The 24,286-nt window shown below is 37.9% G+C and overlaps 1 protein-coding gene and 1 non-coding gene across 5 annotated transcripts; both read right to left on the reverse strand.

Annotated features, from left to right (window-relative positions):
- Positions 1–441: 441 nt before the first annotated feature.
- Positions 442–22,533, reverse strand: LOC103697993 (gamma-soluble NSF attachment protein-like). 4 transcript variants are annotated; one of them, XM_039118255.1, is made up of 10 exons: positions 22,396–22,504; positions 21,348–21,383; positions 18,578–18,645; positions 18,408–18,492; positions 18,137–18,295; positions 17,899–18,036; positions 14,837–14,915; positions 5,366–5,445; positions 5,098–5,227; positions 442–784 (listed from the first exon to the last, which is right to left on the reverse strand). In XM_039118255.1, the coding sequence occupies exons 1-10, from the start codon at positions 22,440–22,442 to the stop codon at positions 683–685; spliced, it is 924 nt and encodes a 307-aa protein (XP_038974183.1). In that variant the 5' UTR covers positions 22,443–22,504; the 3' UTR covers positions 442–682. The 4 variants fall into 4 exon arrangements, with proteins under 4 accessions (XP_038974183.1, XP_038974186.1, XP_038974187.1 ...); XM_039118258.1 differs by having other exon boundaries at positions 18,408–18,479; positions 22,396–22,464; XM_039118259.1 differs by lacking the exon at positions 21,348–21,383 and having other exon boundaries at positions 18,408–18,479; positions 22,396–22,533.
- Positions 22,534–23,630: 1,097 nt separating this feature from the next.
- On the reverse strand, positions 23,631–23,791 carry LOC113462016. Its single transcript, XR_003384263.2, has one exon. It is a non-coding gene; the product is annotated as a U1 spliceosomal RNA (small nuclear RNA).
- Positions 23,792–24,286: the final 495 nt, after the last annotated feature.

The following is a 24,286-nucleotide window of genomic DNA, read 5'->3' on the forward strand; positions in this document are numbered from 1 at the left end:
CCATTCCCATAGGACTCATGATGGCAGCTGGAACATAAAATGTAACATTTGTTTTCCCTTGATATGCTGAAAGATATAGTGTTAGATCTGTTACAGTATGAAAGGAACAACAGAGTAAGCTATTCTGACTTGGAAACTCTGCACCAGATGCTCTACAAGCACAGCTAATGCCAACAGCCACAACAACAATACCGTTGACAGAAAGGCAATGCCACGGTTATCAGTCAAAGTACCAAAACAAATTTAACAAAGGAATTTTGAGTAGCCAGGCATATCTGCATGATTACTTGATCATATATGTCGATTTCTTGCAGACATCTCAAACTGATACCGCATCTGGAACAACTCTCAAGGGAGTCTTTTACTTGGAAAATGGTCTGCATTAAAGAGCCTTGGTGTTGGCATTAGTAACACCTAGCAAACACATCAAAGGAAGAGACGCAACACAACCACTTCAAATCATGACATTTACAAGCTCATGTGATATTGATTTTAAAGTTACAACAGCAATGTCCAATAGCAGACTTAAGGAGTGTAAATTTTACATGACAGGCTATCAGATTGGTAAGCAACTGCTTTTACATGTGTATCACCACTGGGCCTCAACAACAACTCCACAAAAACACTTTGTGCACCGAAGGATTCGATTTTGATTTGCACTTCTCAAACCAATTAAGATCGGTCAAGTGAGGTCATTCTCATCTAGAGGTTCTTCTTCCTTGGCCTCGTCTCCCTTCAGCTCCTTCAAATCCCCTGTTGGCAATTTCCTCGCAAGCCTGATTATCTGCAAGCATTGAAACAGAATTCCTTGAGCTAAAAATCAGAGTTGAAATCACAGAAAATGATAAATCAACTCTAATGTAGATATCATCGACTGTCGGGCAAAATAAAATCACACATATGTCAACACAGACATATACACTGAACTCCACTACAAGCTCAGCGGGAGATGGAATAAAATTTAGGCATACAAACAACCGTTAACCAAAGTAACTTAAGAGGTATTAAACCAAGATCCTGTAATCATCCAAGTTCAGACTTGCTTATTGGGTTCTCCCCTCCTCCCTCCCTCCTTTCATGCTTGGATGACAGAAATATCCAGCTCTTCTCCAAGGAAAGAAGCGCTACTTGCTAGTCTAAATGGACCAATGGGGCCACTCCTCATCATTCTAACCATGATATTCACTAATCAATTAGCTTGGAAGCTGGAAAGGATATGCCATGACAAAGTCATCCAATCAACCTCTTCCAGGAATCTTTCTATGAAGATTGATTTGACAAATCTTCACCCAGGAACATCTTAGAAAGAGCAGAATCTATGTGAAGGATTATCATGTTCACTCAATTGGCCAATCATTTTGGTTGAAATTTCATCCAAGTCAGGCTTCACTCTCACCCACATAACTCACAGCGAGGTAGGTTTAGGGGCGAATACAGAAGCACCTGCACATGGCTCTTCTGCTAAATTCTCATTGCCAACTATTTGAAGCATCTAATCTACTTCTTCACTTATACAGTGGGGAGGTCATCATGCAGCTCTTCTATGCAATGTGTTGTACATATATGCTGGCAATGACTGCAATTGCATTAGTCAAAGAGCAGATGAGGGAGAAAAAAACAGATTTTTTGCATCATCTCATATATGAATAAGCTAATTAAAACCTAATTGAAATCAGAGAAGAATCTGGCAGAAAAGTGTGGCAAGAATGTCTGAGTGCAGGCAAAGAAAATTCCACTCAATATCCCTGTCATTTTAGCATCTCGTTTCTGATGTCATTTTAGCATCTCAAATGAACTTCCTGACATTCGTAGTCGGAGTTTTACCATGAAAATCCACACGGATCTTCTAAGCTTATGATGTCATTTACATCAATGGGACCTAAGTATCTGTGCTTTATTAATCTGCATCTGGACAGCAAATTCACCAGAAAGGAGGCCCCAATACAAAGATGACTTTCAGTATAAATTATAATCGTGCCTCGGAAATAGATGCTGGGAACAAGCTAGTTGATCAAATTAATAGTCACCACAGTGATGAAAACAAAAAGTGACCTGTACAAGCAATTCTACAATTTCTTTGTCCCTCTTTCCTTTTATCTCTTTTCCATTGTATGGCTCAATGCACAAAGGGGCATAAGAACAAACCATCACTCTGCATGCCTTCTCTAGCAATGCTTGCACCTATTGCAGAAGTTTCTCTCGTATAGTTGTAAAACGCATACTATACCCTATTACGTAGTATGGACCTAGCCACATACTTTCCATGGCTTTCTGCCTCAGGAAGTCTTCCTGTAACATGGACATAATGCATGTGCACTATATTTTACGCTGTGGTTGTATCCCAACATGACATCACGGCCCTTGCTTCCGAAATGTTTCATCCACATTGAAGGCCACCTTTGTCATATGAGATCAGGTACCCCAAGGAGCAACCACCAAGGGTGACCATAAATCTAGCTTTGTAGGTCACATGGTTGATAGTCCTCAATCTACCATTTCAGTGCAAACTGCAAAGGACATTTACATCATCCTCATGCCATAGCAAAATGAAGCTCTTTCATTATTAATCTTACCAATAAGTCTCTGATAGGTAGGGTTCTATCATCAAAAACATTCTATTCTGCTCTACATATGCCTCAAGGTGGCTTTTGGAGCTAAATTAGTGTCTTACCAAAATAAGTACTGACACCACCACCATATCAAAATATTTATACATCAATTCACAAAGATTCAAGAAGGTAACCAAGATCCAAGAAAAGCCCCAAATGTTCAAAATATCAAGCTTCTCCTAATGTAAAAGAAGATTATCATCATTTGCCTACATTACACATTACAAATGCATGGTGGGATAAGGATTCCACCAAGATATCCGTTTTTGTGGAAAAAGAAAAAATACATCCAGTGAGCACAAGAATTCCATTATCACAAGGAGGTTGAAAACCCTGGAGCATCCCTGACGTGGTCAGAAAAACGCAGCTAGGAAAAAGCTTCAGAGGAGGATGGGACTACACATGCATGTCTCATTCATATTTTTAAGTTGAAGATGCTTTGTTAGTAGCTCATAAACAAATAAACATACTTTCCAGATGATCCTATTCTATTACTACCACCTTCATGGTCCTCCATGGTTTTCATCCAGATGAGAGGATAACATCCAAATGCTTGGAAGTTTCATGCTAAGCTACATGCCAAGCTAAAAACCATTCCAAAAAGTGATCATCTCTCATGCATAGGGTTAAAAGTATCCCTCAATTTTATTAGCATCTCCAGATCTTTCTTGGATTATCTAAAAATGGTTGTCCTTGCATTTTGTTTACATCTCCATATTCAAAGAGGTGCTTCTGTCTCTTGTCCAGCAAACACCTTTCTTTGAGATCTCCACTATTGAATGTGCATAAAGATATGGTCAAGTTTCTTGTGCACATTATCCAAACTAATGAGGTTGACTAAATTTCTTCACTCTCAAAATATGTTTTCTAAAATAAAGCATCAGTTACAGAAAGTGATTGAGTAGATCATTAAATGGGGATTTCCACCATTCTGTGACACTTTTAAACTAACAGAATTTTTCATCATGATGAGAAAAATTTGACAAAACAGATTCAGTAAAAAGGGCTTACTGTGCATATTTGGTGGTTGCTCATTGGCAGGCATGGAGCATTCAAAAGACATCAGAGAGATCTAACGAATAACAAATTAGAACCTAGAACTGAGGAAACAGAAAATGCTGCCAAAGCTAATGCTTATAATGGCCTGCTAAATATACCAACACCAAAAGAACGGCCCGAAGAAAGAATCCTACAAATGTACTTAATATGAACAAATCTAGGAGGCCAGCTATAGGAAGCTGGTAACTCACTTTTACTATGTCAAGAGAAATATTCAGTGTGAAACATATCATCCACTTCATAGGACATCTACCAATGATAAAGTCAATATCTACCATACAAGAGGTTGGGAGAAAAATTCTGTACACTAACCCTTCATAGACTGACTCATTGATATACAGAAAAATTTTATCCTGTACATGGTTTCATTGAACAGATGTTCTTTTTTCCAAATCCCAACATGAACCAGAGCATCATAAAAGATGCATGCAAGAGGTTGAAAGTAGCTTGAATATGATTGGCATGCTATGTTCTTCATAATACAAATAACAACCATTTTGCTATGCCAATTTTTTTTGTTCTCTTAAAAATGAGGTCTATGGTAGGACCCAACAAACTTGATGAGACTAACTTTCAGATGTACATCACGAAATGTTTCTACCAGGAAATACTATAGTTCCTCCACATCTCAGTCATCAACATGGATCATCTACATCTGAAAGGATTTCTCCCTAACTTAAGAAAATAGTTTGTTTAGAGGTCTGATAATGAGTAGAAATCTTTCATGATTTACTCAAATTCTCATACAGATAGCCAGTAACTTAGTTGTATTTTTTTTATTTTTTCAGAAAAGTGATAAAAAGAAGTATCCAAAGTTGTAGTTGTTTAAAGAAATTTATGCATCTGCACATGTCTTCTACAACTGATCACACCATTGCCATGTTAATAACGATAACCATAACAATCAAGCCTTGTCCCAATATTTGGTGTAAGTGTTATAAGTACTCATCCATCAAGAAATCCTATTTTGGATTTCCCTCGATGTTATTTCGAAGTTTTTCATATCCTTCTGCACAATTTCTCCATGTTACTTTAGGTCTTCCCCTACTCTTCCTACAGTACATACTACAAATTGGGATAATACCTGTAGGTATCCATGTCCTTCTCCTATAAGGCTCTAACTGCTTGTGTTAAAACACTAGGAAATAGACGAATGATGAATTCTAAGATAGGAAATCTTAGCCATATGACATTATGAAGTGATCTTTTACATGAATCAGGGGACAGTTTATGACTACCAGTATACTAAAGATTCTGCTTGCATATCAGCATAAATATGTCCTGATGTTGACTAAAAGGCTAAAAGCATTTCATGATAAACAGCACATATCATACAATTACCATAAGATCTACTATGCTTTTGTCTGATGACAAGCTAATGTTGGTAATCAAATAGTGTTAGTATTAGAAAATGACTAAGATAAATTACCACATGATCAAGATTTGAAATGGTGCTTGACTTAGCAACACGTTTGATTTCTTCAGTGTCACCTTCCTCATAAGCAGATAACAGTTTGCTGGCACAACGGTTCTGATCGCTATTAAGAAATGTTTCAATTCTGAAAAGATGTCTCAGTTAAGATTCAGTTTCAGTAATGCAAAAACTTACAAATACAACAATGAACAATCAATGAGTGGTAACATAAAATAGAAAAAGAAACAAAAACTGATAAAAGACATTTACATTAGAAACTCACTGGGAACAATCATTGTAACACTTCTGAGCTTGCTGGAAATCATGTGCATAAAGGTAAACTATGATAGCACTCAGATAAGCCTACATAAAGACAACCAATCGAAATTATCAAAAATTAAAAACATAAAATTTGAACAAGAAGTCAAGATCAGTGGACAAAGTGGGCAATGTTTACATAAAACAATTCCAGTATTCAGATATTAATAAACATGACTTATTGTAGAAATTTCTAAACCTTCCAGGACAACACAACATATATAGTTAATCATTATTCCAACCAACCACCTAAAAGACTTTGTGATCAGTTATTATTCAACACACCTACTTGAAGATATCCAATTATACCTCATCTCTTATTATCAATAAAGATGTCATGTTCTTGAAGGTACAACATATATTAGTGACAATATTGGGAGGAAAAACCGTGGTTTGGATGGATTATTGATCCTCAAACAACTAAAAAAAACGAACTTGAAGTTGAAATGCGGATTTACAAGAAAGAGAAATGAAGAGAGGGAGGGTAAGGATGCACATGATATAGTTGACTAATTGGAGGGTAGAAAAGGTTAAGGTAGTTGCATACAGGATATAAGACCAATTGGCAGCAAATGTTTTCATTGATCACGTGATGAATGGTTGCTTACCATGAGAAGAAGGCCAAGGTTCATGGATATAGGATAAAATATTACTTTCCTCTCTTCTTAATTTAGATATTATTGCATTCAATCTATCAAGATACATCTTAGTTGCTTCCAAAGTTTCAAGCAGAAATAGATGAAAGCTAACCTAAAATCCATATCATTTCAGCTAGAATACTAGATGCTGTATTTTGATAAAAACAATAGTAATAAAACATGTTCAGCAATGGACACCAAGCATTTTAGTTCATTCACTAGATTGTGATTTGAGCTTTTAAGCAGGTAAGACGGCCACTTAAACTAAACGGACACTTAGCACTTAAGCAGGTATTGCTCAAGGGGCCAAGCAAAGTTGTCAAAGGCTCAAGGCGCACTAATGTGCTAAGGTCTCTTGGAGCCTAGGCCCAAGGCAAGAGCCCTGACAAAGTGAAGTAAAAATATAAATGTACACAACTAATAATGGTAAATGATAATTAACATATTTAACTATGAGATATCAATTTATAAACATAAATACAAACAGTAGAAGAATTAGACTTCATACACATAAGAAGGTCATGGCACATAAGAAGGGACTGAATCCTCTGTTTGGAAGAAGAAAGGGACCAGCTCCCCTGTTTGCCATGACATCAATTTATAAACATAAATGCACATAGTAGAAGAATTAGACTTCAAATTCATACACGTAAGAAGGTCATGGCATGTAAGAATGGACTGAATCCTCTGTTTGGAAGAAGAAAGGGATGGGGTCCCCTGTTTGCCATATCATATCAGCAACTGCCAAGAAGTAGACAGGGGAAAAGAGCATAAGAAGAGGACTAGCAGCAGAGAAGATGAAAAACAGAAGATAAAGAAGAAAGTGAAGAAAAGGAGGAGGAGGAGCACTAACAGCAGCACCAGCAGCATGGTTGCAGAGTAGGAAGAGGACGAGGAGGAGGAGGAGGAGAAAAGGAAGAGAGAAGAAAAGAAGAAGAAAAGGCGCAGGAGGACTACCGGCAGCAGGGCAGCAGCAAAGGAGGAAGAGAGATGAAAAGAAGAGGAGCAGGAGAAGGAGCACCAACAGCAGCAGTATCATTGGCAGCGAGCAGCAAAGGAGGAGGAGGGGAGAGGACTTACTAGACAATGGAAAAACTAGTTGGAGCCGTAGATCCATTGGTGGAGGACATAGAGTCCTCTCAATCAGGGCTTCAGATCCCTAATCCACCCTCCCCCTTCTTTAACTTTCCCCTTTTGGCTGATCAATATGATTAAGCGGCCGAGCAGTCAAGTGACTGAGATTCAAAAATGATGAGGCATGCTTTTTCTATGCCTGGACTTTTCTCAAAGCACAAAAAAGGCACACCATTTTGCACCTAAGCAAATGGGCTTCGCCTGGAGCTAGGCCAGGTGCTTGAGTTGGGTTTCTCCTGCTCCTTGCACCTAAGCATGTCTTAGATGTGCCTTTGGCAAGACTGAAGCCAAGCGGTACACCGATCAAAGGGACCACTTAAGCAGCCATTTTTGATAACATCAATGCTGAATAAACAAAAAGATACCATTTTATTGAAACAACAAGAAAAATACCTATTTATAAGACTCTCTCTAATCCTATGAATCAAATACATCCATATCCTATTCCATGGCGGTAATAAATGCCCTCAAACTCTACTGTCAAGCTGATGGTCATAGCCAGAGCCGCCTCTTCTTCATGATGCTTGCTTATTATTGCAGTCCTTTGATTTTATTGATATTTCACGTGTAACATGATGCCAATTAGACTCCTTATTGGTTCTTGAAACATGGACATTTTGATACTGTTTTCAGAGTTTAGAGTCCTAGCTTTCCTACTCCACTATGTGAGTTAGCAGCTCTGGTTATAGTTCAATTTTAGTGCTCAGAGAAGTTCAGGAAAACTACTTAGGGTTATGCCCTTTCTAGCCAAAAAAAGGGGGAGGGGGGAGAGATAGACTAATTTCATATCCCTAAACTAATATAAAAGTGCCAATATGTCTTCCAAGTGAAAACTACATTCCTTCATTGTATTCCTAAAATAGACCAAAGAATCCCTGCTCAGCCAATTCTCCTCTCTAATCTCCTTGCCCAAGTGGGATTCTCAAGGACAAAGCTAACCTAAGGATAACTATAATCTTTTATTGGATTCTGAAAGAAGTCCAAAATACACCAAAACTAGAGGGGTTCTCCACTCAGCCAATCCTACCCTCCAATCTTCTTGCCATGTGAGTTTCTCAAGGAACTCCCTAACTCCCAAATTCAGCTGACACACCTTCCACCTTCTCTTGCTAAAGTAAAACTTTAAAAAGATCACAAGTAACTTTCACAAAGTAATAAAAATGCACAAAAGGGAAGAAAAGACCATGCTTCTCACACCTAGTAGGAATTAAATTTTTAATTAACATGTGAATGTCCCGCTCCTGTGATGGGGAAACTGACAAAATATAAAAATGAAGGCTTCATCTAGAGATGGGCACTGGGCCGGGCCGCCCACGGCCCGGCACGGCACGGCACGAAGCGGGCCGTGCCTGGCACGGCCCCTTTGAGAGGGCCGTGCTGGGCTAGAGGGTCCTGGCCAGCGGGCCGTGCCTGGCACGGCCCGCTTCGGGCCTGGGCCGGCACGGCCCGGTCTAGGCCCGCGGGCCAAGCACGGCACGGCCCGCGGGCCAGCACGGCACGGCCCATAAGGGCCTGGGCCGGGCTGGCACGCGGGCCTGGCACGGTCCGGGCCTGGGCCCGGCTCGGCCCGATAAAAATTAATGATTCATAAATTTTTTTAATAAATTAATAAATATTGAACACTAAGAATTTATGATTTATGAATATAAAGCCACCTTAATGGTGGGGGGTTTGGCATAGACCCCTACCAGTTTATTAATTTAAATCAAAATGGTACATGAAGGGAGGTTTGGACCTTGGTCTGACCTCTAGAATACAATAAGAAACTAAGAAAGGGCCGAGGTTTGGACCTTGGTCTGACCTCCAGAATACAATAAAAATGTACAATTATAAAAAATTAAGAAATCTTACTAATCATCAGTGATTCAGTGAATCAGTATTCACTCTTCAGTCTTCAGTCTTCAGTCTTCAGTAGTGTTTGTATCATCATCATCAGAGGATGTTGTATTATGTCCACCTTTATCTTGAAGTCTTGCCTCAGCATCCAGCCAATCCTTGAAGCAGAGAAGCATCTCCACCGTTTCGCCCGTCATCCTACTTCTCTTTTCGTCAAGAACACGCCGACCTGCACTAAAAGCGGATTCCGATGCTACCGTGGACATCGGCACAGCTAAAATATCGCGTGCAATTGCAGACATAACAGGATATTGATTTCTAACACTCTTCCACCAAGATAATACATCTAGATTCTCTATTTGATTTTCATCATATGCAGAATGAAGATCATTTCGTAAATAAAATTCTAGTTCACTACTTAAAGATGAAGAAGATGAAGAGGAACTTGAAGCATGTGTGTGTCTTCTCTGTGCAATGAATGAAAAAATAGATGACGAACGAGAACTACTAGAAGGAGAAATAGAGGTTTGTATTTGTGTTCTAGATCCACGAATTTTTTCATCATATATAGCATAAATATCATAAAGAAGTTTTTTTACCTCATCTTTAGCAGATTCAGCATCTTGATTCATATTTTCAGAGTATGCATCAAGCAAAATTAGCACGCCATTTAATTTAACTCTAGGATCAAATACAGCAGTTAAGTTATGCATAGGACATATCCTGTCCCAATACTCATTCCATTTAGATTCCATTAGGTCAATAATAGGCATTAAAACATCATCATATCTATGTTCTGCAAATTTTTGACTAATTATATATGCTTGTTGTAAAAATGAACATGAAGTAGGGTAATAAATACCAGAAAGAACATTGGTAGCATTATAAAAACTAAGCAAAAAATCTTCCAAAATTTTTCCTTTATTCCAATCAGTTTCAGTCAATGTAAATCCTAATCCACAATCATTAATATATGCACTTAATAAATTTTTATATGGGTATGCATCATGTATCATGCTATATGTGGAGTTCCAACGAGTAATTACATCAAGTTTAAATTTTTTAAAACGTTTACCATGATTTATGCATAATTCCTTAAATTCTTGAAGTCTTGATCTAGAAGCATGAATAAAAGAAACTGCATTTCTAATTTTTGAAATCACATCTTGAATCATGCCCATGCCAGCTTGAACAGAAAGATTTAAGATATGACATGCACATCTAATATGCAGTAAATTTCCATCTAATATGGGATGCAATGAGTCTTTTAATAATACAACAGCAGAATTATTATTAGATGCATTATCAAAAGTAATAGACATAATTTTATCATTAATATTATATGAACATGCAGTTTGATAAATTATATTTGAAATTTGTTGCCCAGAATGTGGAAAATCAAAAGCACGAAAAGCAAGAATACGTTTATTTAATTGCCAATCATTATCAATATAATGAGCAGTAATGGCAATAAAACAATTACTACCTACAGATGCTGACCAAATATCAGAAGTTAATGAAATTTTTACATTTAAAGTAGAAAGTGTTTCAATTAAATTTTGTTTCATTGCTAAAAATTTGGTCATAGCTACTCTTCTAAATGTACGCCTACTAGTTCTTTTGTAAGCAGGTTGTAGGTTTAATTGAACATATTCTTCAAAATTAAAAGATTCACATAAACTAAAAGGTAATTCATCCTTAACTATCCATTTTACAAGTGCTTTTCTTTGATTTTCATGATTATATGCAAAATTACCTACAAGTAATCCCCCTTGTATATTAAGGGTACTTTGAGTTTGAGCATGAGAATCATGGATCCTATGACTCTCTTGATGTCTTTTTAAATGCCCTGTTCCTCTACTACTACTACAACTATAAAGTTTGGCACATTTTTTACATTTAGCTTTCCAGACTCCCTCAACCATAACTCTATCAAATTCATTCCATACAGTACTAGTCCTCTTACGAGAAGAGGTTTGACCTTCACTCGGTTCACCAGTTCTAGAGGAACTAGGAACAGGGGGTTGGGGATTAGTTTCTTCTCCCTCAGAAACAGGAATGCCAAACTGACTTTCCTCAAAAGATGACATATCTATGATTAATTCAAAAAATAAAAACTAACCGCAAGGAGGAATTGAGTAGAGGGTCGGAGGGCAGAGGCAGAGCCGAGATTCCAAGCTTCCTCTTGTGCTCTCAACAGAAGCGACCTTCTCTTCTCAACAGGAACCTCCTCTTGTGTAGCACTTGAACAAACTAAAAATTAAATTGCTAGAAGAGCACTTTAGAAGAGAGAAATAATAGCAGTAGAGAAGGAGAGAATGAGAGGTTTGGTGTGGTGAGAATGAGGGAGGAATGGGCTATTTATAGAAGCTCAAAAAAAAAATTCCCAAAATACCCCTCAATTCAGCCGCTATTGGACTGTTGGGAGGGGTAAAAGGGTCATTTTCATGAAAATAGCCGTTGGAAACGGCTATTTTCCTCCCCCCTCTCCAGACGGGCCGTGCCTGGCACGGCCCGTCTGGAGCCGTTACGGGCCGTGCCAGGCACGGCCCGTTTGGAGACGTTGCGGGCCGTGCCTGGCACGGCCCGTTTGCGCCCGTTACGGGCCGTGCCAGGCACGGCCCGTGGCGTGCCGTGCCCGGCCCGGCCCACCAATAGAGGGGCCTGGGGCCGGGCCGGGCTGGCCTTCCGTGCTGGACGGGCCGTGCCAGGCACGGCCCGTTTAGTTTTTGGGCCCGGGGGGCCTGGGCCGGGCCGGCCCGGCACGGCCCGTTGCCCACCTCTAGCTTCATCCATGCTCTGTACGTGCCTCAACATCTCATATGAACTGGGGAGGCTTCTTTCTCCTGATTTTCATCTTCTTCCACGATCATCTTACCATCATGAATCTCTTATTCTTGTTGTGATGTCATTCTCTATTCCCAAGAACTAAGAATAACAACACCTCTCAACAGTGCCACCTCTATCTCCCCTCTCACGATCTGTAACTGTACACTCCTTTTAAATTCAAATCCCAACCGTAAGTTAAACATAGTCCCTGAATTGAAATATTTTCCTGGCCACTTTCAGTCAAAGAGGTTGCTAGGACCACCTATTTTTGTTCAAGAGGATGATATTAAGAATAAGATCATTGTTGAGATGGTGAGAATGTGGTAGGAAAGAGATGGATGAAGTAAAGAGATGGATGAAATGATGGTTATGCACAATGGTTTTCATGATGTGTAGGAGAATCAAAGCGGGTTGCAATAGCAAGAAGGTTTGTAGGATCATGGTGAAGGCAGTGGAGGACTAGTATTACCACTCAATGGTGACAAGGAACAAATAGGTGACCACAAAATCTATGGCTGTTTTATTGACATTCAACAAGGAGAAACCTAGAATTTTCACCAATCACCATCAAAATTTTGTGATATGTTTACGGATGAGGCCTTTGTTAGTGGACCCAAGACCAGAGCCAAACTTCATGTAAAATATTTTTACTATATAGTGCACCGAAGGATTTGAGTCTTGGAATTTCAATAACCATAATGAGGGACAAATATGGCCTATGCAATCTATAGTTTCATTAATGCATAATCTTATGGAGCTATATTTTGCTTCCCTGCACAAGCTAGAATCATGTCCTAGATAACAAGAATTATCCAAGTCATTAGATACTCTTGGTTGTTATACTAGAGGCATCAACTAAAATCCTGCCTTCACAACGGTCTGTGGTTAAGGGTATTTGGGACACCACCTCCTGCCATGTAGCCTATTGCCTACTCTTCTACTCAAAAGAAAGAAAATGAATGATATAATTATCAAACCAAATATCACATGGAGCAATGCTATATTATCTTGAATTAGACCATGTGATTCTTTTGATCTAGCTTCACATATAATACATTAATACTCATGAATGAGATGGCACAATTTTAATGTGAGATGTGGGTCTTTTGAGTTTATGCAATTCGACAGCATGCATGATTAAATTATTCCTAATGCTTGTTTTTCCATGACTAGACATGCTAAAAGCATGCAAGAGGTTTTACAATTTGGCAATAGGTCTATAAGGTTTTTAAGTTTTTTTTTAAAGTGGATCGGATATACTATACATTTCTTGTATAAATATATCTACGAGAGTCTGAGGACAAAATTTCCAAAAGTTGAGGAGCAACAAAGTTGGAATCCCACAGAGTAACTCCAAGGTGGTCGGCCATACAAGTTGCCACCCAATCGGCTGCATTGTTTGCCTCCCTATAAATATGTGTCACATCAAAAGAATGTAGAGAGGCCACGATCCACCAACAGTCCTGGACAAGGGGATAAGCACCAAGAATTGCCGAACCGGTACCGGACTGATGGCCCGCCGCGCGCACGCTCGGCTTTGGCATTTAATGCCACAGCCACAGTGCGCAGCGCTGTGAAAACCAAACTCGGTGCCGTTTCACACCGAGTCCTGGCCGAATCGAACGGAATCGGTATAGTTCCGTCCAGTTCGGCCTTGTACCGGTCGGTTCCGGCCCCGTAGAAGCCGCAACAATTTTCTGCGGCCGAACCTAACCGGTCGACGCCGGTACCAGTTCGGTATGGGCTGAACCGGCGCCGGTACCAGTTCGGTATGGGCTGATCCGACCGGTACGGGCCGGTTCAGCATATCTTGGTGAGCACCACTATTATTGAATGCCGTGTTTAACAGCCACTTGACCGCCTCCTCAAGCACAATGCAGGATACCCCTAGGGTCCTAGTGGCATAAGTCACCTTCCCATGCTCTATGCAGCTTAGCCATAGGAACAGTTGTTACAAGGTTTTAACTTTCAATTCTGGTTTTCAAACCCATACCTTACATGTCTAGAATGGTATGGTACCTAGGAAAATACCAGTACCAATACCTTACTGGTACATCACAATACTTCAATCCATGGATTTAACATTTCAATAAATAAGTCCAAGTCAAGTCAAAAGTGAGGATGTCAACTTGTGGAGTTGATGAAGTCTTTGTGGGTTGGCACAAAAGATTTTTCACATCCTGCCTTCACCCGAATTTCGGCCGGAATTTCTCTCATCCTAGTTCTTAAAAAAAGAGTTATGACAAGTAACAAGGTTCAAAATAATTTGCCGGGGCAATAATTGCATGAGGCAGCATTATCTAAGTGCAGTATAATTTGTTTTACTATATCGAGAATAGTCCTACTTTGAAAATAACTATCAAAACATGCTAACATATTTTATACATTTCACAATTTTGAAATTTGCGGCATATTATTTAGATTTCAGATGGAAAAAAACATGCTAAAAATTTAAAATTTTTCCATCATGAGTTTTTGTTCAATATTTTTGCTGCATTTATGTTCAAAATTGGCAAATAATTATTTTCATTGCATTCACGAACATAAGAACATACACTACCGATTTCAAGTATAATTATTCAGAAAAATCATAATAAGACAGAAATCTAGCATTGCAGAATTGACTATTAGAAAAAAGGCAATGGTCCCTAAGGCACAAGGACAAATACCCATCTAGGTATAGAAACATGCTCAATCCGCACAGTAAAATAGTTATGATACAGACGGTTAAATTCAGTGAATCTATAAGATTAGGTTGCTTTCTGAGCCATTGGCAATTTGCTCTGACATTTTTTACCAGCTAGCACTTTCCATTAGAAATTGGCAAATGCTATGTAATTACAAATAATCGCAAATAAAATGCAATTCCTTGCTAAAAATATAAGGAATTTCTTCAGCAGATATTTTTCATTTCTCAGAAGAACGCAATAATAGTTTATCAAAATTCACTGTTTATAACTGCATTCATGCAAATGGAAGTTATATGATGCAAGAAGCACCTTGCACTGACTGTTGACAGCATTGCACTTATCAGCAGCTACACCCCATCTTAAAAGAACTGTTGCCGCATCTGTATACCTGCAAAGAATGACAGAGATCAAATGACATATAAAGTAACTTTTCAAGATTTGCAATATACTTTCTCAGACATTGGCCTTTATATATAAATATTTTCATTAATTAGACACCTGTGCAGCTTGGCCAGAGTGCAGCAGGCATCTTTTAACCTCTTTGTAGGAAGTGGTACTATCCATAGGGCCACTGCTAATCCGAAAAGGAACCCAATTTGATGGATATGGAAGATCACACAACAGTCCACCAAGCTCAGTCTTTAAAATCAAAGTCTTTGGCTGTTATTGCATCAAAAGACTACATTCATACATCAACAACCCTTCTTATTGTGCCTTTACTACATTAATAACCAGCATATCTTTTAAATTTGCCAGTGGTAAGAAAGAGGCTTTCTGTATGTTTTGAACTTTCGATTTTGTGGATTTAGGTGATGACCTCAATGATTTAAAAATTAAGCAATTTCTATATTCAAAAATAATACAAAAGTATAAAACATTTGTTTCAGTATATGGCTGCTAAGAATCCTTGATGCAATCTCCAACTGATAGGCAAAAGTACAATCAACGGGACAAGCTACTAAAGTGCATTATTCGGCCACAAGTGTTTTTGATGGTCCACTACCTTAAACTTGATGGAGGACCGATTTTAACATATCAAAAGATTAAGGAAATGGAGAGATTACAGGAGTTCTAGGATTTGAGGCATCCCATGTTACCATAAGGATTTAGGGAATAGAGAACATATATATAGCATAATAGATCAAATTAAAACACAAGGAAAAAGTTGATTGAGGACAAGAAGAAGATATAAGCAAGGGATAGGAGATATAAGTAGGAAAAAAACAAACCTCAAATAATAACGTTATTCCAATTCAAAATGACATTTTCACAGTTACTAGTGTTTCCTTTTTATAGAATACAGGAACATAGGACTTAATAGAAAAGATCCCTAAAATACATATATAAAGTTTATGTTGAGTTTCTCAAGTCTCTCCCAATTCTCTTTAAAGAAGGGAAAGTAAAAGATCAAAATATATCTTTTCAAATCAACTAAACCAAAAGAATTTAGAATTCAATATATATATATATATATATATATATATGATCCCCAGATATTACCTAAAAATATTTAAGACTCTAATCAGTTTCAGTTGTGATGCTGATATGCAGCCTAAATGATTTCCCATTAAGTGGCTGCATCAATATAATTCAGTGCAATGGCACAGAAATCATACATTTAAATTGAGCATTATTATGCAAGAGTAATTTCTGCTTTTAAAGTTATACTAATAACTTTTCAGCTAAAAAGTAAAAAGCAATAAAATGTACTTTAGAAGGTGCATACTGGAACTTGACATTTCAGCATAGGCAACACTAATAGGATGCCTGTATTTACCAAAAATGGCACAATCATGAACAACTTAAGCTTGGATTGGAACACCTTCGGCAAGCCTGTATACCGAAGGTGCATACTACTGGAACTTGATATTTAGCATGCAAAATTTTGATCAAAAGTGACAGGCCTGGTAACAAAACTTACTAAATATTTCCCAAGTATTCTCAAATTTATAATCAAAGAAAGTGCCAAGTTGATGACATTAAAATTAATAAACTCCCTTGCTGTATATTTCTAATGACTTTTTCAAATAACAAATAGGTTTAAGCAAATAAAACACAAGTTATACTACTATTTTTGCATTAGATTATGCCAAATTCAAATTAATGGAACAGATGCTTGTTCTTAAGATTGAGAGGAAAATTTTCTTCCAAGAGTTATAGTGCCCTTAAATCAGTCTTGCTATGGATTTAATTATATGTTTTGTTTTCATATAATTTCACTTCTTTCTTTTATGTAATTGGTGAATTTTATTAAGAAGTGCAAGATCTTTTACATGTATTTCTCTTTTCAAGCTATTGAAGTTCTGTTTACAGGTGACATGATCTGCTTACAGATTATGCTTGCTTGTCAAATAATTTCAGGAAGCTCATTATATAACCGCAAAATGATCATAATATTTCTGGAAAAAAGACACGGATATCATGTGAAGTGAATACTCAGTGATAGAAATGAACAATGACCATATAAACAAAGCTTATGAATGATAGTGATTCTACTGTTGCATGAACTAGACTTTCGAAGATCATTTGAAGAGGGCATGCAGATTGACGTCAAAAGACACAGCGGAAATTTTTCATGGTTCACTTTCTGAAATGTGGATTTTGATTACGGTTTAAAGTATCAGAACACATTCCCATGCCATTCAATTGCCGTGCTTATGGAAAACATAATGAGCCTATGCCAGTTCCTATCAGTCTGTGCCAGCACTCATGCTACAGGAATGTCTTACCCTGTCCCATGCTTGTATCTTTTCTAAGAACTAGGACAGCAAACACAGTTGAATCAGGTGAGGGAAGGACATGAAAACCGAGGTCATTGGTGCCGACCCCAATGAATTTATCAACTGCACTTGATGGCACCCTCATCCCTTGTTGTACCTTACTGGCACATTGCGTACCCTACAGCGCAGACAGGCAGTACCCTAGTTAATGATTGCAACAGAGGGTACGATAATTAACAAAATGGTCCATACCTAAAAAAAGACTGGCTGTTATATAGATAATGACCTAATGTAGAAATCTTAGCAAGTAACTGCACAGAATCCTTCACAACTCAAATATATGTAACACAGTCTACAAAAATGATCTAATGCTATGTCTTCTACATGGATGGGAAGAAAAAGGCACAAACTCCCACTCAAAATAACAGCAAAATGCAGAAATAGATGGAGAGAACCACAACTGGGATAAGTTTTCTGTGTATGTGTTATGATTTACCATTCGATACCAATGACAGGTTACATGCTGACACACTAGGACAAACTTGTGAAGGAAATATTTGTTCAAGCACACAATGTTCAAGAAAAACATGTATCAAGAAAGCTTCCAAATTCACATAATTCAGCATGATGTCAATATGTGAATATTCTTACCTTCCAAGTTTAACATGAATACTCGTCACAGCACGATATAAATCAAAAGCCATATGCTCCTTTCCATCCTCTTCTAAAATTACACAAGCATCAGTATACAACCGAACAGCTTCATCAGGGACCACTTCTTCCAAAGCACTGAGCATACAATGACATAAACAAAACTTTAGCCCCTTAAATACATTCCAGCTACTTGATTAATTTGGCAACACAGAAATGCCAGAATGCTTCTCTCTACCTAGCAGCCTTTGCAACGGCATCTGAAGCAGGCTGTGATCTTCCACATTCAATATATAATTCAGATGCCCTTCTGTAGTGATCAGAAACTTCATTCCAGTGGCCAAGTTCCTTCGCCAGAGCTGCAGCGGACTCCATATGCTTGGCAGCATCCCAAGGCCTATCAAGATTGTCAAGGGTACAGTTGCCATCTCTTGCAGAACATACAAATGGCAAGTATGAATAATGAAAAGTTAAGGAGAATATGATGTAATCATAGCAAGGGAGGATACGATGAAATAATTTCTTGTCCTTTGGAAGCCTTCTCAAATGCTGCTTTTGCTTTCTCATTGTCTTTCCTGAACCTGTAGGCAATAGCTTTAACACAGATAAAAGAATTAATATGTAAGAGACAGGAGCGTAGATTGTGTATGGAAGAAAGAAACAAATATTAGTAGCTGACCAGCTTGCTCGTACAACGAGGTAGCAGTCTTCCAGTCTGCACTCCATCTGGTAAAACTGAGTTTTGTTCTACAAAAGGAAAAAAATAATGATATAATGAGAAAAACTACTAACATTTCTCGCCATCTTCTGTAACAGGAATTTCTCTTTTTTATTCAGCTGAGAAAACATCGATAAACAAACATCTATTATTTTATATGAAAAAATATTAACATCTGGTTATTTTAGCTCTCCCTCCATCATATTGTAATCAATCCACACAAGCATTATAACATTTCAATCCTTGGGTATACATGAAGATAAAAGAATAATAATAGTAGCAAGATACTGAACCCTTCTGCAAAAGGATGTTGCTATGTCCTCTTGTCTTCCAAAAAGGCTGTTTCAATTTCTGATTAACAACCTTCTGTAATAACTATAAGAACCTTACCCAATCTGCTGGTAATTTCAGAACCCAAATGCACATTCAGGCCTCAACCAGCCTCTGGGCTCTTCTTGGAGTATCAACACAACCCATTTGAAAGCACTTGCAAAAGATTTCAATTGCCAATATGGATACAAATGTTGCAGGATCACATAGGTTTCTACTTCCATCATGACAAACCCCTAAATTACCGATACTTTGATACAAATGGGTGAACAGGGTGGATTATCTAGAATTTTAAGCAATCTCCCATATCATATTTGAGAAAAAACTGAAAGCAATACACTTTTCCATGACCAAATAAACTGGTTATTAAACAAATTCAATTGTTCAAGCATCAATTGGTCGGAAAACATAGATAAAGATCAATATGATTACCTCAAGACATCAACTATTGGTGGTTCAGGGCACTAAAACAAAAGGATGAATGCTCATTCAGTTAGGAACTTCAAAAATATATCCTTAAATATCTGGTCAACTGGTTTTTGTATTTATACTAATTCAAGATAACAAACTAAGACTTCTGACATGAATACTTAATAAAAAGTCTAAAAACATGGAATTGTATCAGCTAGACAACAAATCTTGATTTCTTGAGGGAATGCAGATAAGGGAAAGTGTTATATTAGTAACAAAGAAAAGCATATCAAGGACAATATCTTATGCAACATGAAAAGGGCAACTGCCCAGCCGTGGGGTAGAAGCAAGCAGGGGCCTCAGAGACTAACAAACAAAAGGGTGGCATAAAAGGGGCAAAAAAGTACAAACTTTACCCGTACAAATTGCTAAGAACATAAAGTCTGGTATTCAACACAAAATGACAAAATAGCTTTACACCTCTCATCTAAGACACTCTCCTCAGCTGAGAAGTTAAATATGTCATCACTTAATAATGATAGGACCACGCAAACAAATATGTGTCTTTACATATTTTTGCTTCTTCCAAAGGACCCACGTTTTCAGATGTAGGATAAACCACCAGATTCTGAACCATGTTTATTTGAACTGCGGTGTATCACATTCTCTCAGTTGGAGTTTCCAATAATTGCGCAAAAGTTCATCAGTTTCCAAAATTTTCTCAAGATATTATATAAAAAATAAATGGATACATCATTCTTGCCCCATTTCCAATAGCAAGAACATGTCTTAATCTTCTGCTTCTACAAACCCTATACCAATCAACAAAATAGTATCTGCAGATCACTTTTTTCCTCAAAAGAGTCCCCAGTGGATGCAATCGATGCTTAAAAATAATATAAAACTGCATTGGAGGATTAGCACTTATGTCCTTAAAAATCCCAAACCCCAAAAGATACCAATTCTCCATCCTCAACCTGACAAGAGAATATTAACTAGTTGAATTTTTCCCATGGCATCAGAGCACTTGTGTCCTCAAAAATTCCAAACCCCCAAAGATACCAATTTTCCATCCTCAATCTGACAAGAGAAAATTAACTAGTTGAATTTTTCCCATGGCATCAGACATCAAATATATAATAATGCAAATGATGCAATGTTCTAGTCAGTAGCTCTCCACCTCAAAGAAGCATCATCATCCATCAACATAGCAAGAGCAAAAATCCCTATAGATCTCTGATTAAATTTAGTACATCACTGATTACATTTCAAACTGAGAAAGGTTATTTTGAGATTTTCCAAAGGCTACTTTACAACTAGACATTAACATATTAGGGACATTTCAAATGAGAGCATACAGGACCATTCCCTGAACAACTTAGAATGCTTTAAATAATTTTCAATAAATGCTTATTATAAATGCAACTAAAAAGCATCCTAATAGTAATAAACAAATTTAAGAATTGTTTCTTCAAATATTAAACCTGGAAGATGTATAAGTATCCATCAGATTTTTTTAAAAATCTTAAACCTGGTGCATCTTCAGATTCTTTTTTTTTAACTCATGGTCCAAATTTCAAAGGTATATTACACCCAAAACATACTATTTAACAGATACAAGAAAAACCTAACCCAGCAGTAAAATGGTAGCGAGACATCATAAGATTTCAAATCTAATTGGAGGTTGATGTGCTATCATAACACAGTAGACTGTCAATTTCTATTGCATCCATGAGATGATTACAATGCCAACCATCCAAGCCATAGTCCATACTATTTAACAGACTCAAAGAAAACCCAACCTGGCACTAAAATACTAGTAAGATATCATAAAATTTCAAATATTACACACAACAATGTATTAATTGGAGGATAGATGTGCTATCAAAGCACAGTAACTGCTAATTTATATCACATCCATGACATGATTACAATGCCGACCATCCAGTCATCCATCAATGGCTGCTTTTAGAAGAATATATTTGTGTACCTTGATTGCAAGGAATAAATTGGATCTGACCTCCATCTGTATCAAACCAAGGGTCAACTTATCAAAGAGATTCAAAGAAAACTAAGTATTTCTTTTTTTAATTTAAATATTTAGTATGGTTATTATGACTTTTCTTTGAACAAATATCCTATAATCATCCAAAGATCAGTTATAACAATAAACCAAAGTAAAACTTAAACAAAAGATCTTTTTGTTGCATCACTCGATTCCCATGATTCTTTTATCTCTTGGTAATTATTGTCCATACATCCAAACAGGCCTTTAACAGATTCAAAGAAAACCCAATCTGGCACCGCAATAGTAGCTAAAAATCACAAAATTTGAAAACGTAAACACGCCCATGCATTAATTGGACGACTGATATGCTAACATAGCAAAGCAGACTGCCAATTTCTGTTGCATGCATGCCATGATTACAATGCCAACCATCCGAGCAATCCATTAATGGCTCACCTACAGAAGGAAGTATTTGAGCACCTCTATTGCAAAGAACAAATTGGCTCTGACCTCAATCTTTATCGATCCAGGGGGTCAATCGATCAAAGAGAGCTCGAAACGCAAGCTCCCAGGGACCGAATTCACCGTTTCCCCATTCGATACATATCTCATTAAAATCTCAAAAGGTTCCAAGAAACGATCTATATAAGGCATAGGAACAACAAGGGTTTTGTTCAGATTATAAGTCCACCTCCACGCTTTAAGTTCGAACCCACGGGTAAGTTTTGGATTTAGTATTGCAGCAATCAAGTCAGCCAAGAAAAACTTTTGGGTATCAGACATTCTTCAATCTCATCCAATCAACGGAAATTGCTCGAATCGTATAGAAATATATGAAATTCTTCGATAATAACATATTGGAAAAAGAACGACATAAGATCTACAACTTGATCGACAACATATTCAAACGAATCTTTTTGAGCGAAAAAATTCCAAAATAAACTGGAAAATAAATCGTGAAGAGAATCCAAAAGAAGAATGGAGGAGTTTGAAAGAGATGATAGAGAAGAAAACAGTTGAAAAAAATTACAGTTTATCGCCTTTGATCATAAGCTTATCGGGGTCCGAATTCGCCATGGCCAGGCCGGGAGCCCCTCTTCCGCACTACTTCCCTGGAGTTCGATTAATATGGGAGTTGGGTCAAGCTGGGCCCATTGAGTTCATAACTTGATGACCCAACTTAGAGATTAGCGTGTATTTGAAGCCTAAGCTCATGATGATTAGGCCGTAAATAGAGATTGGCAATGGATTCAAGTAGGCTATTACCCATACCTGCTCCTTGCTATCTCAGGACACGACGGAGCGGGCAGAGTTAGACTAGGTGGGTTGGACACATTGGATCGAGTAAAGCTATTATTTTTTTATTTCTTTTGCACATAAATAGATTTTTTAAACCTTGGAAAGAAGATTTGTGAAGAGTTATCTATATCTAATTGGGTTTGGAGCTGGATTTATCATTATCGTACTTGCCCCAAATATATTGGGGGTTGTGTAAACCCCACCCTGTTAGGGCCAATTTGAGTATCCCTACAAGATTTGGCTAAAAATCCTATGACATTCGTAAATTGTGTCGTCCATTTAAGCATGGCTCTAGATCAAAAATATTTCTACAGAGATATAGACAGGCTCCAAGATCTGAAATGGATTTGGACAGGCTCTTAAGAAATACAAGATAAATTGGCCACCAGATCCGATTCCTACAGAATTTTTAACTCGATCCTAAGAATATCCAAGCAGGCCCTTAGGGTCAGATGAATCAAATGCCCGATAGGGTAGGATAAATTAGCATCCCAATTTCTAATAAAGATAGAGCAAGGAGTTGCAACAGATTAACAACAATCCACCGGGCACTTGCTTAGATAGTTTATTAGTATTTTCAGCTTCTAATTATGGAGAATTTTGATAGTGTATTAGTATTTTTTTATATCAAAAATTGAAGGAAAAAAGATTTGGTGCTTGATTCCTAAATCTATATATATTAACTTATAAAAACTATATTTATACTTGCATTTTTGGTTTGAGAATTTTAGCCTTTTTTCATCAACTAAATTTCTCCCTCTTAATCTTCTTTTGCTATGTTTTTTATGCATTGTTTTTTTATCACTATCATGACTTTCATTTCCATGTTTGCAATTCTGAGAATCTTCAGAAACTCCTCCAATCTATGTTATGGTAAATGATATTCTTTAAAACCGCAATCCAAACATGGAAGTTTGATTCCGGAAAAAAAAGCAGGCAAACCAACCGTTTTAAGGCTTGAAATTGAGAGGGGCCGCGCGAACGCGTACCCGCGCTGCCACAAATCATGACGTCCACTCTCCCACTTGGAGAGATGGTAGACCAGCGCTCCCGCCAAGTGCAATGTGGGCCGCGGGCCTAGGTCATGGGCCTCATTGATCGCCCATTGACCCCGTCCAGGTAAGTATGCCTCAACGTTCCACCGCCACCTCCTCTTGTACCAGCGGTCGCCCGTTGCTGGTTTCTCCACTCCCGATGTGGGACTAAGGTGGTTTTTGGCGCTGGAACAACGCAGGCGTCAAAAGTATTAGTAGAATTAATTTCCTACATTTAGCAAAAAAAAGGAATTAATTTCCTACATATCTACCACAGAGGGACCACCCTTGATTCGAGACATCTTGGCGATGGGTAGGGATGGGAAGGCCTTCCAGGCTAAGTATGCATTCAGAGAGGCTAACGGAGCCACGGATTGGATAGCTGCTTACATGGCCTACCATTCTGGTGGTACCGTGTAGACCTGGAAGGAGAAGCTGCCTAGAACGCACCGTGACACTTTGTTTGCTAACTTTATTGGGTGTATCCATACTTGTGTAGTATGACTCGCCCGCTTTAGCAAAAAATAAAAAATAAAAATAAGTTGATTAAGAAATTGGTATTGATTGCCCTAGAAGCTAAGCCAGGAA

Source organism: Phoenix dactylifera, unplaced genomic scaffold, assembly GCF_009389715.1.
Source record: "Phoenix dactylifera cultivar Barhee BC4 unplaced genomic scaffold, palm_55x_up_171113_PBpolish2nd_filt_p 000331F, whole genome shotgun sequence".
NCBI lineage: Eukaryota > Viridiplantae > Streptophyta > Magnoliopsida > Arecales > Arecaceae > Phoenix > Phoenix dactylifera.

Bases quoted from the DNA above. Each gene is read 5' to 3' on its own strand.
- LOC103697993 (XM_039118255.1), bottom strand. From the start codon at position 22,442: ATGGCGAATTCGGACCCCGATAAGCTTATGATCAAAGGCGATAAACT. The intron at 21,384-22,395 runs GTAATTTTTTTC...GGTTTGATACAG, and splicing joins ATGATCAAAGGCGATAAACT to ATGGAGGTCAGATCCAATTT. The intron at 14,916-17,898 runs GTAAGAATATTC...CATTCTTTGCAG, and splicing joins ATTCATGTTAAACTTGGAAG to GTATACAGATGCGGCAACAG.